We start from the raw sequence: 15676 nt of genomic DNA on the forward strand, positions 1-15676 counted from the left end.
AATCCTTTGTTGTATTTTCCACACTCGATCCCCAGATCATGCACTATCCACCTTCTGGGATATTCTAGTAGGAGCGTGCCTCAGCGAACAGGGTACGGCGAGACAATCAATCACCTGACATACACAGCAAATGGCAGTGCCGATTTACTTGGTGCAGCCGAATCAGCTAATCAACTGGACAACCAGCTGATTTGTTGCTAAAGACGATTCACCGCATCTATGCATTCCTAATTAGGTGATAAATATGCGACGCTCTGAACACAACATCGTCACCCATAGTTAACTAATATGTGGCCAGTCTGTGTGCCAGTGGCTACGGTTCGGAATGTGCGAGATAACGAGAAGCTCATGTTTGTGCTTGCGACCAACAGACGATGACCGTCGAGCAGTTGTAGGAAGCGATAGCTGTTTCCGATTTTGAAATCAGCCAGACCAAATCTTCCACTAAGATGAGTCTCATTTGTGTCGATTCCGCCTAACTGGGCATTCAGATCACTGGCCTATTAGTGGTATTTGTGCACTTAGCCATCCGCAGAAGTTTCGGAAGTTCTCTATAAAAAGTGTCTGTGTCAGGGTCACCGCTGCAGCTTGTTGGAGCGTATGCAGAACACATCTCGGGTGTGGAGTCGTTGGTTGCAAATTCTAACAGGCTAAGTCAGTCTGACTGCACAGTCGGCTGTTCGGAGAAATGCAGTCAAATAGGGCGCCTCTAATGGCATGGATGGTCATCAGTTGGCACTGGTAAATTAAGGAGACTAGGGACTACTTCTAAGCCGTGTGGGTGGATGTTACTTCCAGGAGTTTATGTGAGATAGCCTAACCTAAGCATTTGATTCACAACCCTGACCAAAAAGGCTGTGATACAAGATAGAGTTTTGTCCCAGGGCCGATGAGGAATCCATGCAGCTAAATTTCTGTCCACAAATGAACCAACATTTTAACACTTGAAACACTGGTAAGCCTTTCTGAACCACACCGACTACAGTTTGGGGACGGGGATTCTAAAAATGCTCAACAACAATGCAGGAGTTAAATTGGGCATAAATAACTGAGTAGGCACACTACTTCGGCAAAACTAACTTTTATTCGATCTCACATTACTGTTCGCCTACGTCCCCAGTTTACCTACGGTGCTTAGTTAGAAACAGAAACATAGAAAGTTATTTTCTGTAGTTTTTCATAACTGATGTGCAAACTAGCACAGCCACAACGCTGGTTATGAAGCCCAGGAGCTTAGGTGTGACAACAGATAGTCAAGTCTGAGCAAAACACAAACACCAAGTGAACTGAAAATGCTTGAGCGTGAACCATCACAAATATCACACTAAATCTTAGGGTCCAGAGGTGTTTCAAAAGTGGAGAAAATATGCTTGGGGATAGAAAAAACATATTATTGGTTCAGACAAACCCGCTGGGTTTTGATGTCAGTGGCGTTCTTGTTGTCAGTTTCTGTCCAGATTGCCTGAGTGAATGTCTGGAGGTGTAGACACCTCGGAATGATTGTGTTAAGCTAGCACTAAGTCCCTCCCCCATCCACCTTTATTCTTTTCTTCACAATAAGGCTTTCAAATAAGTCATGGTTGTACGGCAGTGAAGCATCGGTGTTGAACACTGATGTCATGCTGTCGATGATGATGATGATGATGATGATGATGATGATGATGATGATGATGATGATGATGATGAGGATGATGCTGGGTTTTGAAACGATNTGATGATGATGCTGGGTTTTGAAACGATGCACCGACGTCATTCCTGCTTTAACCTTGTACTCAATTTCATAATGCTCACTGTGTTTGACAAACAAACTCAGCAATGCTAGGTCTACTTGTTCCGGTACTGTGTCCTCAAATTCCATGGACCGTAGAATGAAAAACTTAGCTAGTATCTACTGTTATGATGGTTCGTACATTTTGAACCTATGATCATATGCTGTTGATACGATGCTGTACGAAGTGCATTTCGAGGGTTACATCTGTTCAAAGCAGTGCGAAGAACAGTTACATAAGTTTCACGAGACCCCGCCCTGTACAGAGAATGACTATGCATGCATGGGACATGATGCAACAAATTTTAGCTACCCCAACTCGTTCAGTTTTGGGGGACTCCATGAGAAGCCATAAACGACGTCCGGAATTGCCTTCAAGGCGTTTGCGATATCTACCTAGAGATTACGGTTCATAATAAAGAAAATACGGTGTCCACATAGCAGAATTTATTCTACGATCGAAAAATGACCCAAACTCACCGCGAGTGTACGTGGCAACTAGTGTGGCGAAATTACACAACAAAGTGAGACTGGAAAACTCCGCGTAATCAGCCAGTTCAAGTGTGTTCAATAGTGACCGTAGCCGTTCAGCGCAAAACCTGTGGAAAATGGGTAAGTGCGATTGTAGATTGAAAGAGATTTTGGTCACTACCAGCAAACCACCATGCAAAATTTCTATATGGTGTTCGAACTTGAACCTACTGAAGGGGCCGTCGATCCACGCACACTTTCTCCAAGCAGTCTCGAAGGAAGGCGACCGGCGTTTCGTGAACCACATGAGCTATGCGTAAACGAAGTTTGACGTACTCCAAAAAGCGCCGAAGAAAAGCCAAAAAACTGTCGGCACTGCGTAAAGAACCGGGGACCGCCTCACGCAGGATCTCATCTGGTAGTACTAAAAGGGAATACATCAAAAAAGTAAACGCGATAGGTAGTAACTATTTAGCGATGAAGAGCGCGGATAGCAGGAGGTCAAACGCAAAGATCCATCATCATAACCGACAGCGTAACGTCATTCCTCACCACTGATCACTGGCGTACAACTATAATTTATTTGAAGGCCTTATTGTGAAGGAAGGGAAGGGCAAAGGACAACCACTTCGAGGTGCCTACAACTCCAGACACTCATTCAGGTAAGCTGGATGACAACAAGAACGCCACTGACATCGATTAGCAGCCACACCTCGCAGCGTCTCCAGCCAGGTGCAGTGGGGATCAAGCGGTCCTCATCCTGAGAGGCGAATCGCATCGACAGCACCCAGACTTTTCCAAATCTTTCATACCCCTCTGATAGGTCAAAGGTTAGTCAACTTGGGCACGGAAGACAGCACTATCCTCGGCAAGCAATGGTTCGGCACGCACAATACATGACCTAATAACCACAGCTTCCGGTGCTGGACACATCTCTCAATGGAAGTCCCTGTTGTGCAACCGAACGCTCGCTTCCTAATAATTTTGTTACGGATTCGCCGACATCAGCTTACAGGAGCAATGATTCTGAGACAACGGTTGTCAACGGCCTGAAGGCTGCCAAACAGACTACGTCTCGCAGCCATACAAAACAGCCCGTACTTTAGCCTGATGCACCCACACCCTGGGATTTATGAATATGCCGCTGTGGCTGCAAAGGTGTCCCAAATTGGCAAACGCGACCAGAGCCTTAGTGGCTTTTCAGCGATTGCACGTTCAGAAGCATGGCCTTGCAATTCGTGGGTGCGATGTGTACGCCAAAGGACAATACGACTCTCCTCAGTTGATTTGAAACCAATGATGCCTTCTGCTCCTCTTCGAAGACGAGAACGATATCGTCTGCTTATCCCAAATCGAAAAGTTTTTCGTCGGTAGCCATTTGAACATCAGTGTTCGTCTCAATATCCCATCCATCACCAAATTAAATAGAGGTGGGGAGAGTGATTACACTTGACGGATACCACTTTGTGTACGAAAGATTTTGGAGAGCTCTCGGAATGCACTCGCAAGCTCCAAAATCTGACACTACAAAAAACTCACTATGTTCACAAACTTCCAAGGTGTCACTTGTAGAACATGTGTGTTAGGGAGAAAAGACCAGCCAGTCGAGGCCAATTCGTCTTAGAGTTCCAGGAATAATGACACTACGGGTAATTTATACGTATGGCGTTGTTCTAGCCTGAAGGAGCGTGAAGATTTGGCCAATGGAACGCCACCAGACAGGAATAATGGTCACTACTCTCCAGTCAATATTTTACGAGCAACTGTAAGGCGACGAAAGACAAGTGGCGCCAAGAGATTTGTTACGATTGGGGTCAAGCTAATCCCTTAGTGGTTAGCGCACTCACTACGGGTCGTTTTTTGGTCCAAGAAGATCCGTACTGTGAACCGATATAAGTTAACAGGTATCAGATGAAAAACGTGGCAGAACACAAACATTAAGCTGGTACTAACATTTTCACAAGTCCACCAAAGCTCCATACGCTTACCAGCAAACGTTCGGAAGTGATGTACATTTCGCCAAACTATTTTTCGACAGAAATTCCTCCTACAAGACAAATAGTTCGAGAACGGACCAGAAAACTCTGACAAGCAACCATCCTCAACCATTCGCCTATTAGTAGATCCACCTTTGTTGGGAAATATCGGGTTGGCGTAGTCCACGAATTTCAATCAATCCTTTACCATAGCAGAACACTAAATTTGGCATGAACTGTAATCCATTAACATAGTTAACTGACGTTAGGCAAAGCTTTAAACAAGTTGTGAATGGTTCTTTTGTTGACACCATTTTTCAACCGAACATACAGCCCAAAAGCGGCCTCAAGGCTTACTTGAAACAAAGGAAAATTTATTACTGGTGCGGACTGCATCAGTGCAGTTCAAATCGTGCATGACGATGTGAAGGACAACCGCTTAGTGGAACCATAAGCGTCATAGGCGACCACTGAGAGCAGCAAAAAATTGAGAAGTGTTTTTGAGATACCGGACAACCCACGTGTACATGCCATCAATAGTTCCCGGTACATACTGTGCTAGAATACATGGGAAAGTGTTGTACCACACATTTGTGCTAGGCGGGGCGAAGTAGCGGGATTTTTCACGCTTGATAAACACCATGCACCGAGTCACGACTCCGACCCAAAAGATTATACGGGGTACAGTGCCAACGATCTCAAAGCTAATTTCACTGGCATCCACCATTAGCAACTGAATGAGGCATGTGTGTTTCATTTCATTTTTGGGTATTAAAAGTGTGGGACTGAAACGGACTGGGACGGACAGCTGGATGAAATGAAACACATGGAAAGGAAACCATGGAGTTATAAACACAGTAAACACAGCTCCTCGATCAATCAACTTACTGGGATTCGCAAGTACTTGGTCCGTTTCCTTGGCCACTTGGGCTTGCCGGAGACCTTCGACGAGTCTTTGATATTCCTCCTTCAGTCGTTCGGCGTTGTGTTGTTTCACATCTTTTACGCGATCTGTCAGTCGGTTCAAGCTAGTCGTGGCTTTTTCCAAGGACCGCCGAGTTAGCACACAACTCATGGATTCTATACACACATTATCTTTAAGAAACATGGAGAAAAAATATGGAGAAATAACCATAAAACGACCATGTAAGCGAGGAAAATACATGGATACCTGAGGTGAGGACACTATAATACACCGTCTGTTCTGTAATTCACTCCAGGACTGACAATAAAAGTTCGACCCGAAAGGCACCATCCAGCCAAATTCTCACTCACATTAAGAGGAAAGACCATTATCGGACAGTCGTGAAGTCAGCGCGAAACTCACTTGTCACAATAAAACTGCTAGTTGCTGTATGGATGTGTACAGAAAACGAAAATGGTCTAGGCTCGTTCATTACAAGTGGGCCTACGCTAGACGTTAGGGTGCATCCTCCCAACTAAATACGTATAGCACTAGCTCTTTAGTCTGTTTTCTGTGACGAGCAGATCTCACTGGCAGTCAGCAAAGCTGAGTGCGGATTGAATCCCAATGAATAAAGGTATCAGTCATCTAATCCTATCCCCATTCAGAAAACCATTACAACGATGAGAGGCTTGACAAGTCGTTTGTGGCCTAAAATCAAGCGATTTCTTACAGGGCAAAATCATGGGCTTCAAGACTTGTGATTCAACCATCAGTGGGTCCACATTGTGTATGGGGCATACTGTCCTATTATTTTACCGTATTAGGATGGGGACTATGAACCATGGTCGCTTGTTCACGTTTGACTCAGGTAAGAATATGGTTCAACTTGGTGTGTTGCAGAGGGGCGATGATACTGAGCGTAGGCAGTTAAGGGGGTGACCAACCGATCAACCACAAGAACCATTAACCTATAAAAACGAATGCGTTCAATGAGATTCTAGTCGACCAATTACTCCTCAGTGAAAAAAATAAGATTGAAGCTTACCGATATTGTGGGCCTCATCAAACACGATGACTGAATTTTTGGGAAGATCACGAGAAACCAGATTCGCGATTTTGGGATCCAGGAGGTAAAAATAACTGTAAACGATTATATTGGCATGCATGATCTACAGAAAGGATTACGACTCCACAAAAAAAACAACTGTACCGAATATCTTGCGAGGAAGTATGGACAGTAACCATGTTTCCGACCATAAGCTTTTAAATCGTTCTTTAAACGAAATATTTGCAACTGAAAGGTGTGACATACCAGGTTGTAAATTCCACAGGGAAGAGGCTGCTCCCGACCATGCAAATCGAATTCCTTGAAGGTGTCAGAAATAAGATAATTTGTCTACCTCGTAAAATTTGCATGAAGGTGTTGATGCGTCGCTCGCATGTTTCTTACGAACAAAACTGGCAGTCAGTCGGAAACAAGCGGCATCAACAGCGGCCCCGTCACCCGCACGGCGTACATCGCGTTCAATGCACAGGTTTTTCCGTGAACTGAGTGCAATCGCCAGCAGGCCACAGCCGTCTTCGTTTGTCTCTGTGGCATAATACTTGTGAAGAACTTTGAGCTCCTCAACAACCTGAAAACACTGAATTTATCAAGTCCGCGAATCATACCTTCTCTATTTCTGGAACTGTTCTAGAACAGTAAATAAATTTTTCAATCGCTCCGGGGCGGGCCTTCATATAAGCCACGATCAGGGAAAGTAACGATACTGTTTTCCCCGTGCCAGATGGCATTTCCAAAACCCCATGACCCTAAATGGAGGTCTCCCAGTACTTCCGCAGGTTACTTTTGCGTCCAAAGTTCGCTTTAACTCTAGCATATAATGGTACTGTTCAGGGTAGATATATTCGTATGGAAAATAGACAAGAATCCCGTCGATATTTACTCTATGAGTTGCGATAAGCTAACTGAAGCGGGGCGTACTTCATTGTGCAGTAGTCCGCCAAGCCCAATGAGAAAATAGGAATCACTCTTGAGGGTTCTCAGGTTTCACAGGAAGAAACTCTGAAAAAGAAGCACAGATCGAATAAGGCTCGAAGTGAAGTCTGTTAGATGGCAAATTTTGTAGGTCTTCCGGATGGGTGGCATGGCAGCTACACACAGCAGACACATTTTTACTATACTCGCCGTGAGCAACCTTCCTCAACGTAGGTACGGTCGTCAACTCAGCTCAGCTCTTTGGTACGGTCACCTTCTAGAAGAAAATAAGCTAAACAGGTATTGACTGAGGAATTCACTGCGGTTTTCGAACAGAGCAGGTAGAGGGTAGTCGGAACCAGGAACAGGTGAGTAGGCTAGAGGAAGCATATTCACACTTCAGGTTCATTTCAGAGGCCGCCAGTCCGGCAGGAGGTGGCCAACAGAAATTGCTGCTCGGATTATTCTGCTCAGTGATGAAAACGTTCGCCTTTGTTGGATATCAGAAAGGCACAGTGGGGGCACTGGAGCGAGATCGCTCAGTTGTTAAAGCGCTAATTTACTCATCAGAAGGCCCGCGGTTCGAAACCAACCTGTCTCTCGACTTCCCTTGTCTAGGCTTTGGCGACCTGGCATCATCCCAGTTCTCGTACTTCCTCTGGGTGGCATGGCAGCTGGGCACCAAAAGAGTGCTATCGCTGGACGACGAACGCGTTTCTTCATAGTCCCACTGGTGGGAGGCTTCCGACGACATGTTGAAATACTCAAATGTAACGACTAGTGGGTGCTTTCAGAATTTTTCGCCTCTTCTATCTCTCCAACCTCCCAAGTCCACCAAGCTTTCTGACCTACACGAATGCCCAGTTTTGTTCTGTGTAGGATGAATTCGATTGTGATTGTGACCGCAGGAAATACGTCAACCAGCGTCTAGTAATGCCAAAGTCTTATCACAGCCAATGCTTGAAAGGGCTTGGCTGGGATGTGTCGCAGGTTACAGTTCCGGCATCAAGTACAGCTACGGCGATCTATCTCCATTCAAGTTAACACCCGACATCGGAACGGCAGGCGGGCGTTGGAACAGTCAGCTCTGGTAAGTTCGGTAGTCGGCTACATGGGCTTCTCAACTGTCAAGCGAGTTGTGCTTGTTCTGTATAAATCTGAAAAACGCCATGAAGTGAACGGTCGGAGTCTACAACTGTACTTCTGAGGAAAAAGCCGGTACTGATCTGCCACCGCAATGTGGTAAATTGGGGTTTCGAGCTGGTCTGCCAGTCGTCCCATGTGGTTAGACGATTTTCGCTTGTAGTACCTACTAGTTAGGATATCCCCAGGTTGTGTCTATCGTTCATGCAGCAAGCAACTGAAAGGATAGATGGTCCTGATGTGACGTACATCGGGGATGAATGATATAACGGGCCAACAGAGAGCGCTAATATCCATCACCATCACTGACAGCAAGATTACAGAACATTGACGCATCACCACCGTACACAATCAACAGCAACCTGTTGTCCAGCTTGTTTCAGTGTGAACGACAGAGGCTGTCAGAGTTTGAAGAATGATTTAACGGTGTCTGCGGCCGTGGTGGCCAGGTAAAGCGCATAGATTCCAATCAGCGGCAATGGGTAGCGAACGAATTTGTTGGACCCCAAGAATGATGGTGACCCCAAGAAGGGGACTACGAAAATGCCGCTAGCGGTGGCGTGAAGACAAAAAGGAAAAATACAAAACGGAAAGAAAGAAGGCACCACGGTCCAAATGAGTGGCAATCATAAGCTATAAGGGAAAAGAGGGTGATATCAGGAACACAATCAGGATAGAGGTGTTCATTTAGAAGCGACCATTTTTACAGCTCACTTTCAAGTTCTCAATCTGATGACCGTAATGGCGAGTTCCATTGTATCGGCGTGAATAGAGTTCGAATCAGTCCACTTCATGAGTATACGAGTAGCTGGAATGACATTCGTTTCAAAGGGTTCAAAGTGCCTAACAATAGATCGAATGGTAGAAGCGGGTCGCGTGCAAACACCATAGGGAGATTGAAAAAGGCCCAGCAGTAGCACGGTCAACTTAAATGGAAGACACCCCACTACTTCGTACATTGCACGTCACTGCGACGCAAAATAAAGCCTTGTATGCAGTCCTTGAGACTACTTCGACTAATACTCTCACTCGCACACAACTGTGACTAGACAGGAGACTCAATCAAATCCAATTGAATCGCTAATTTATGATGGTCCACTTAGAAGAGTTTTCAGTAACTTTATAGGTAAGTGTTACACCCAAATACTCTGGCCGTTCTTTGCCAGCACAGATGGAAATCGCATAAACATAGCAGCACCATGATGACGGTTAAGTTGGGATACTGCGATGGTGCTGCTGACGGATTTTCCGACTGATCGGTGCATCTTTTCGCGAACTAATATTTAGAATATCGGGATATGGAAATCTGTGGCTCGTCAGAAACGTCTCGATAATTTCCAGTGTGCCTTTCTCTGAGTCTTCGTAGCGCTCCCTTGAAAGCGTACACAAACCACTCCACTTTGCTTTAGAATGTGGGTGGAATGGTGGCGTCCAGATATACTGGATACTGCTCTGCTGACAGGAAGTGTAAAATTATGCGAAGGTTAATGCGTCGCCGTCCCCAGAGACTCACATTTCCGGAACTCCAGAAAGATGAAACACGTTCTGCAGAGAATGGTGGCGTGGACTGTAATGCGTTCCCAAGCCATTTACTGTAAGCTTCCACTATAATTAGATGACGTTGCTCAATAAGCAGACTGGAAGAGTCAACATGCCTCGCGATATCGAGGTTTCTGGCACATACTGCGAGCAAAATGCTGCTTTCCGATGGGACTTTGACGACAATTGGTATTTGGAACACGTCGGAACTATAATCTCCAGCTACCTGTCCATAGTCGGCCAGTGGAATTAGTTTTGGGCCAGGATCCTCAAATACCCATCCCAGGGTATCGGAAATGCGATCGTATGAGAACGTATTGCAGTCCTCAAGATTGATTATGGATGTTGAACTAATGGGATCAGTTGGTTAGCAGCGTATCCGGTGTCACCGTCTGAAGCAAGGGTTTCGCGTAGTAGGGTCAAAGACCATGGCATAAGTGAAAGGTAGTGCTCGAATTAAGGTAGTAAGTACAGCGTGAACTTCTGGTTTCATCGTTACCGATGGTCTTCAACTTGTCTCCACAGACAATCTATCAGTTTCGATAGAGCGCTAGCCTGAACTATCGATTCAGTCGATTGGTATGTCACAGAGAAATCACCGTTTAGAAACACAGCTGTCCATTGTTACAAACTGCTCATTGGTTGTGTAAACTTCGGTGTACTTTTTCGATTCGGAAACACTTATTAAGTTTGTGTTTGCTGACGGTTGGAAAAACATCAAACATCCCATAACACTGCAGTTCCGGACGTTGGTGCTGTATAAAAGCAGTCTGTGATCGGTACATGTCTGCAGCAAGCATCCAACACCCCGCCCATCTGGCGTCAAACTCAGGAGGACCAGTCAACTTAATTCTCAGCAAGGTCGACCCTACCAAACTGCGCACTCATACATAACCACCCATATAACGAGCTCTGCCTGGGCTTCCAAACCCCGGCGGAAGAACGCCCAGAACCACACAGAAAGCGTCTTCAGTTTATTCAGAGGTGGTGATGGCCCAAGTGGCTAGAGCGCGAATTTACTGACCGAAAGGTCCGTGGTTCGAACCCGACCTCTGTCTCTTGACTTCCCATGTCCAGGCACGGGCGACCTGGCAGTATACCAGCCCTCGCTCAACCTTCGGGTGACATTGCAGTTAGACGCCGAAAGGGTGCTACAGCTGAACGGTTTTTTATTCAGAGCTAGTCAGCCAGGGCATAAGATAAAATAAACGGAGCGATGGACCACTTTTTCTTGGGATTCTTCCACAGGCGTTTTCAAACGAACCGAGTAAATACTACACCTAGCGAGTAATCAGTCAAGAATGGACAGTTCCGTTAAACACCACCATCCAGCCCGGCACCCCAGCTGCAACGGTCTTAGTGTCACAGAATGTGCACAACCAGAAGTGGAAAGAGAGGGGGAAGTCAACCCAATTGCGATACTTGCCTTCAATGCAAAGGGAGTCAAGCATACAGGCAGGTGCCTCTTGTTGTCCAGCTTGTGAGGACAATGAAAAACGCAAAGCAGACGGGAGATTTCCACTTGAAAAATGATCTCGAGATGTTCAAGTTTCTCACTGAAGACGGAAGAACAGAAGCTAGACGCGATGCCAAACTACCAAAATTATGCAAAATTATCAACTGTTGTGAGACGAGGAGGAGCAGTACTCACAATGGGGTGGAGTAGGGCAGAAAGAGGGATGAGTGAAGGCGTCAAAAATAAGACGTCTTCCCATGTTCTGCTGCACACACCAAGCAAAACAACCTGGTACCGCGACGACCGATGTAGAATGGTAGTATTTTTAGTTCACCACTGTGCACAAGCTGGGGTACAGTCAGGGCGCCCCTAACTAGACCAGAGAGCGATTGGGGACATAAACCGAAGCTTTCGGATCAAGAATCTTAACGCAAAGCAGCGGCCCGGTGACGGCATATTACCACAAGAAATTTTTCAGAGGAACAAGCCACCATACAATTTATTCGGAAGACAGAGCTCCTGATCTGGATAATCTCGCATCCGCATTGCTCAAGGGAAATCATTAGTCTCGATTCATTTGAGTCAAGCTGATTATCACCCCCACCTTATTTGCTGGGTTTCGCAATACAGGTGTTACGAAAAATTTATGCCCTTTGTTCCACGCGGGAGGTACAAACAAGGAAACGTCTAGAGAAACCTTGTGTCCCGATATTTTGTTTGTGGCTAAGCTGGTTATCACGCCTAAGGCTGTTGAACAGTTGCGTTCCATTTGCTGTTAATGCTTCCCAAAATGTTCGGTAACACCCGATAACTTGCTGAATGAGCAATTCTTCAAAGTTGGGTTGTGAACCTTTACATTGTTCTCAAACCTGAGACTGCAAGGACTCCAGGTGCCAGATTTGGAGGTGTGTTACGGGATTTTTCCTTCTCGTTGTTATATTTCCACAATTTCTCTCAGGGTCTACGTACCTAATAAAATCCGTGTAAAAGATACCTTCCGGTGCCTGACCGCCATGCCACCCGAAGGTTGGACGAGGACTGGGATACTGCCAGGTTGCCCAAGCCTAGACAGGGGAAGTCGAAATGAAAGGTCAGGTTCGAACCACGGACCTTCCGGTCAGTAAATTCGCGCTCTAATCAATTGGGCCTTTCGCATAATATATCAACATACCTTTTACACGGGTTCTAATTGTATGCGAGAATGTATATTTATGGTATATATGCTTATGGTTCCGGTTTGTTTTTAGCGCCGAACAAACACAGTACTAAACGCCTTCACTAAACTGCGGTCGCAATAGACAAATGGGGAGTACTTGGACGATTTTTGAGACAATAAATTTTGCTCAACGGGTGTCAGCTGTCACGGCAAATTATCAGGCACGGCAGCTAAAGTTAAATCACCTCACTGAAAAGACCCGACCTCGGGGTACATTCGCACATCGTACCCGGACTTAGTCGAAACCCCCGTTCACTGAACCATTTGCCAAGTTATCCTTCTGCACTTTCGTCCCGGATCGTCATGGTGTTGCTTTTCGACCTTCTAACGAACTTTCTAACTTTTTACCGAACGAACATGCCACAAGGCATTTAAGCCCGCCACATATTTTTCGGAACTGAGAAAGGACTATCAGCGTAGTGGACAGTTAAAATAAGTATAAAGAACCCTACTAAGTTTGCACGTGATCCGACCGCGCCATCGGCGACCGGCTTTCAGCGGACACCGGGACCTGATTCGCTGCTGGCTCCGCATCTTCGGCCAATCAGAACTCAGTTTGCTGGTCAAGAAGTCAGTAGAGAATTAAGTACGAGAAAGACTTACTGCCTCCTGCGGCTTCAAGACAAATTTCGCATCCGCTTCCGCTCAACGACTTAATGTTCTCTGAGGATGTTTGGAACCTATGGGCCAACTAGCACTGATCAAAAAGAATTCGGCGACATCTTGAAAAAAGATCCCAACTGTTTTTCAAAAGGTTGACTACGGGGGATATAGAGAACACTGTGCGTGTCTATACTCAGCCCCAGCGCCTTCGTCACTTCCAATCTTGTCAAGGCGGAACAACGAACAGCCTCTAGCCGACATGGTCCTCACGGTGGAGGTTATTCGTCAACTCTTGCACCAGATCAACCCATTCTGCCGGTTGGCGCCCGACGAGTTCCATCCAAGGATCCCGAGAAAAATGTCCTCCACACTGGCAAATCATCTACACCTGGTGTTTCGTCAGTCGCCTGACGAAGACCGCCTTCCCTCTGCTAGAAAGGAAGCGATTGTCACGCCAATCTACGAAACTGGTGACCGACTATCGCCTGGCAGCCACGGGCCCATGAGCCTCACTAGCGTGCCGTGTAAGATGGTGGAACGCATTCTGAAGCGAGCTATGCTAGATACACCTTACTTCCAGCAACCTGATATCTCCAGCTCAACACGGATTTCTTCCAAACCGCTCTTGCGTAACAAACATGGTAGTGTTTATGGGCAGCTTAACCCAAGCCAAGGACGAAGGACTCATGTCGGATGCCATATTTTTCTACTCCTCAAAGGCATTAAAATAATTCCCACAATAGCTGCTCCGCAAACTCGAGTTCTATGGGACTCAAGGTAAAGTTCTGGGCTTGATTAAGGTGCTTTTACCAGAAAGAACATTTTGAGTGAAGATGGGCTCGACCTACCCTTCTCCAGCGCCGGTTTCCACCGAAGTTCTTCAAGACTCCGTCCTAGGACCAGTGCTGTTTCTGATCTACGTCAACGCCCCTCCAGGTGTTCTTGCAAGTCTATGTCTACCTTTGTGGACTTGGAGTTCCAATGCCAGTGCCTTCCGAATGGATGTAGACGCTGCAAGGCAGTGGTCGTTGGACTGGAACCTTTCTCTGAATGACGAAAAGTGCGTCCACATGTCATTTGGAGGAGACTCTGAGAATGCCTTTGTTATGTATGGTAAGAAAGGACCAGAAAACATCATGAGGATGGATGCCAAAAAGGATTTGGGTATCTGGGTCTCCTCAAACTTGTCCTTTCCACTGCACCACGAGAAATCGGCCCAAAAGGCATTCCCCATTCTACGGATGATCTGATGCACCTTCTCCCGTACTACTCGTGTGGACTTCCAAATACTCTATGGGGCCTACGTCAGACCGCTCCCGGAATATGACAACCAAGTTGTCCACTTAGGACGCACGAAAGACGTCACCCTGCTTGAGCGTGTCCAGCGAGCCACCGCAAGAACGGTTGCCGGCCTCAAATCCGTGGACTGCGAAACACGTCTCGCGATGCTATACCTCTTTCCCCTGGAGTACCGTCGCCTCCGAGGGGACCTTATTCTTACTTATGCCCTGTTTGAACAAAGCTTGGCAAACAGTTTTTCACCGTCAACCCAGCAAAGACACGGCGGGGGCACAGTAAGAAAATTTTCAAGCTCAGAGCACACATTCATTAGACAACATTTTTTATCATTTCGGGTAGTAGGTGCGTGGAATGACCTTCTTCCGACGGTTGTTCACGCTCCTTCTAGAACCCAGTTGAAGGCACTATTAGACATTTATTTATGCGGATCCTCGCGCTGGCGAGCATACCGCCTCGCGCTGAGGACATAAAGAGCAGTGCTACACCCTTTTTTCACTTGTGCCTTTCAGGTGAACGGCAGCCGCTAACCGACAAGAACAAAACCAACCCGGGAAGCTTGGGCAATATCCTTAATCCTGTGTATCAATCCGTGACTCCGTGAATACTTGAATCCGTGAATCCGTGAATCTCGTGTTAAGCATCTTTGATGTAATTTTCACATATGTTGCATGCGGTGTGGATAAGGGAAACGATTGTTTGCTTTGAGAAGCGGTGTGGATTCCTTTCTTCCACTCTCATCGTGTACGATGCGATTTCCGTTTTTTTGTTTCCGTTAGGCTCCTATGCCGCCTTGCTCGTTTTTTACCTAAATGTAAACTGCTCTTTGAATTTCCCATTGCATATGATATTCAAATGCACACTTTCTAACGCTTTTTTTACGCACGCTACCTTGAGTCGGTGCGGTCCCTTGTGTTCATTAGGATATATCGGTGGTTAAACCGGTGTATGGAATACAGCGCGGTCCAGAGCTTTAGGGATTGTGCACTTTTATTATTTATCTGTCTTCAGCCGTCTCCATGACGAATTTGTCGAGGTAATGAAGAAGCTAATGAGTTGAGCGGGTTTTCTTATAAAACACGATACGCGAAGCACTGGCTGTCCAGTGCAATTTTGTCTACGGAGGCAGGAGAACCATCTCATTACTATCTTACTATCTTGACACAACCATAAGGATTCTAATGTGATGAACATGACTGATAATCTGTTCATTTTTCTATTCATTATTCTTTTGTTTTAATATTCTGTATGCTGTACATATACGCCAATTCGAATACATAGTGCTACTTTTTGTGATGATCTGAATTCTGGACTTCTAGTCCG

General features: G+C 46.0%; 1 protein-coding gene across 1 annotated transcript in view; it reads right to left on the bottom strand.

Annotated features, from left to right (window-relative positions):
- T265_00138 (hypothetical protein) overlaps positions 1 to 7854 on the bottom strand; it is a gene marked incomplete at both ends in the record, with an annotated part of 34138 nt that extends 26284 nt beyond the window's left edge. Inside the window, 9 exons of the mRNA XM_009163795.1 lie at positions 2249 to 2367; positions 2471 to 2663; positions 5104 to 5310; positions 6168 to 6291; positions 6435 to 6488; positions 6523 to 6756; positions 6794 to 6934; positions 6970 to 7069; positions 7664 to 7854. Coding sequence (XP_009162059.1) covers positions 2249 to 2367; positions 2471 to 2663; positions 5104 to 5310; positions 6168 to 6291; positions 6435 to 6488; positions 6523 to 6756; positions 6794 to 6934; positions 6970 to 7069; positions 7664 to 7854 — 1363 coding nt within the window. The remainder of the gene's footprint in view (positions 1 to 2248; positions 2368 to 2470; positions 2664 to 5103; positions 5311 to 6167; positions 6292 to 6434; positions 6489 to 6522; positions 6757 to 6793; positions 6935 to 6969; positions 7070 to 7663) is intronic.
- Positions 7855 to 15676: the final 7822 nt, after the last annotated feature.

Source organism: Opisthorchis viverrini (genome assembly GCF_000715545.1).
Source record: "Opisthorchis viverrini unplaced genomic scaffold opera_v5_1, whole genome shotgun sequence".
Lineage (NCBI taxonomy): Eukaryota > Metazoa > Platyhelminthes > Trematoda > Opisthorchiida > Opisthorchiidae > Opisthorchis > Opisthorchis viverrini.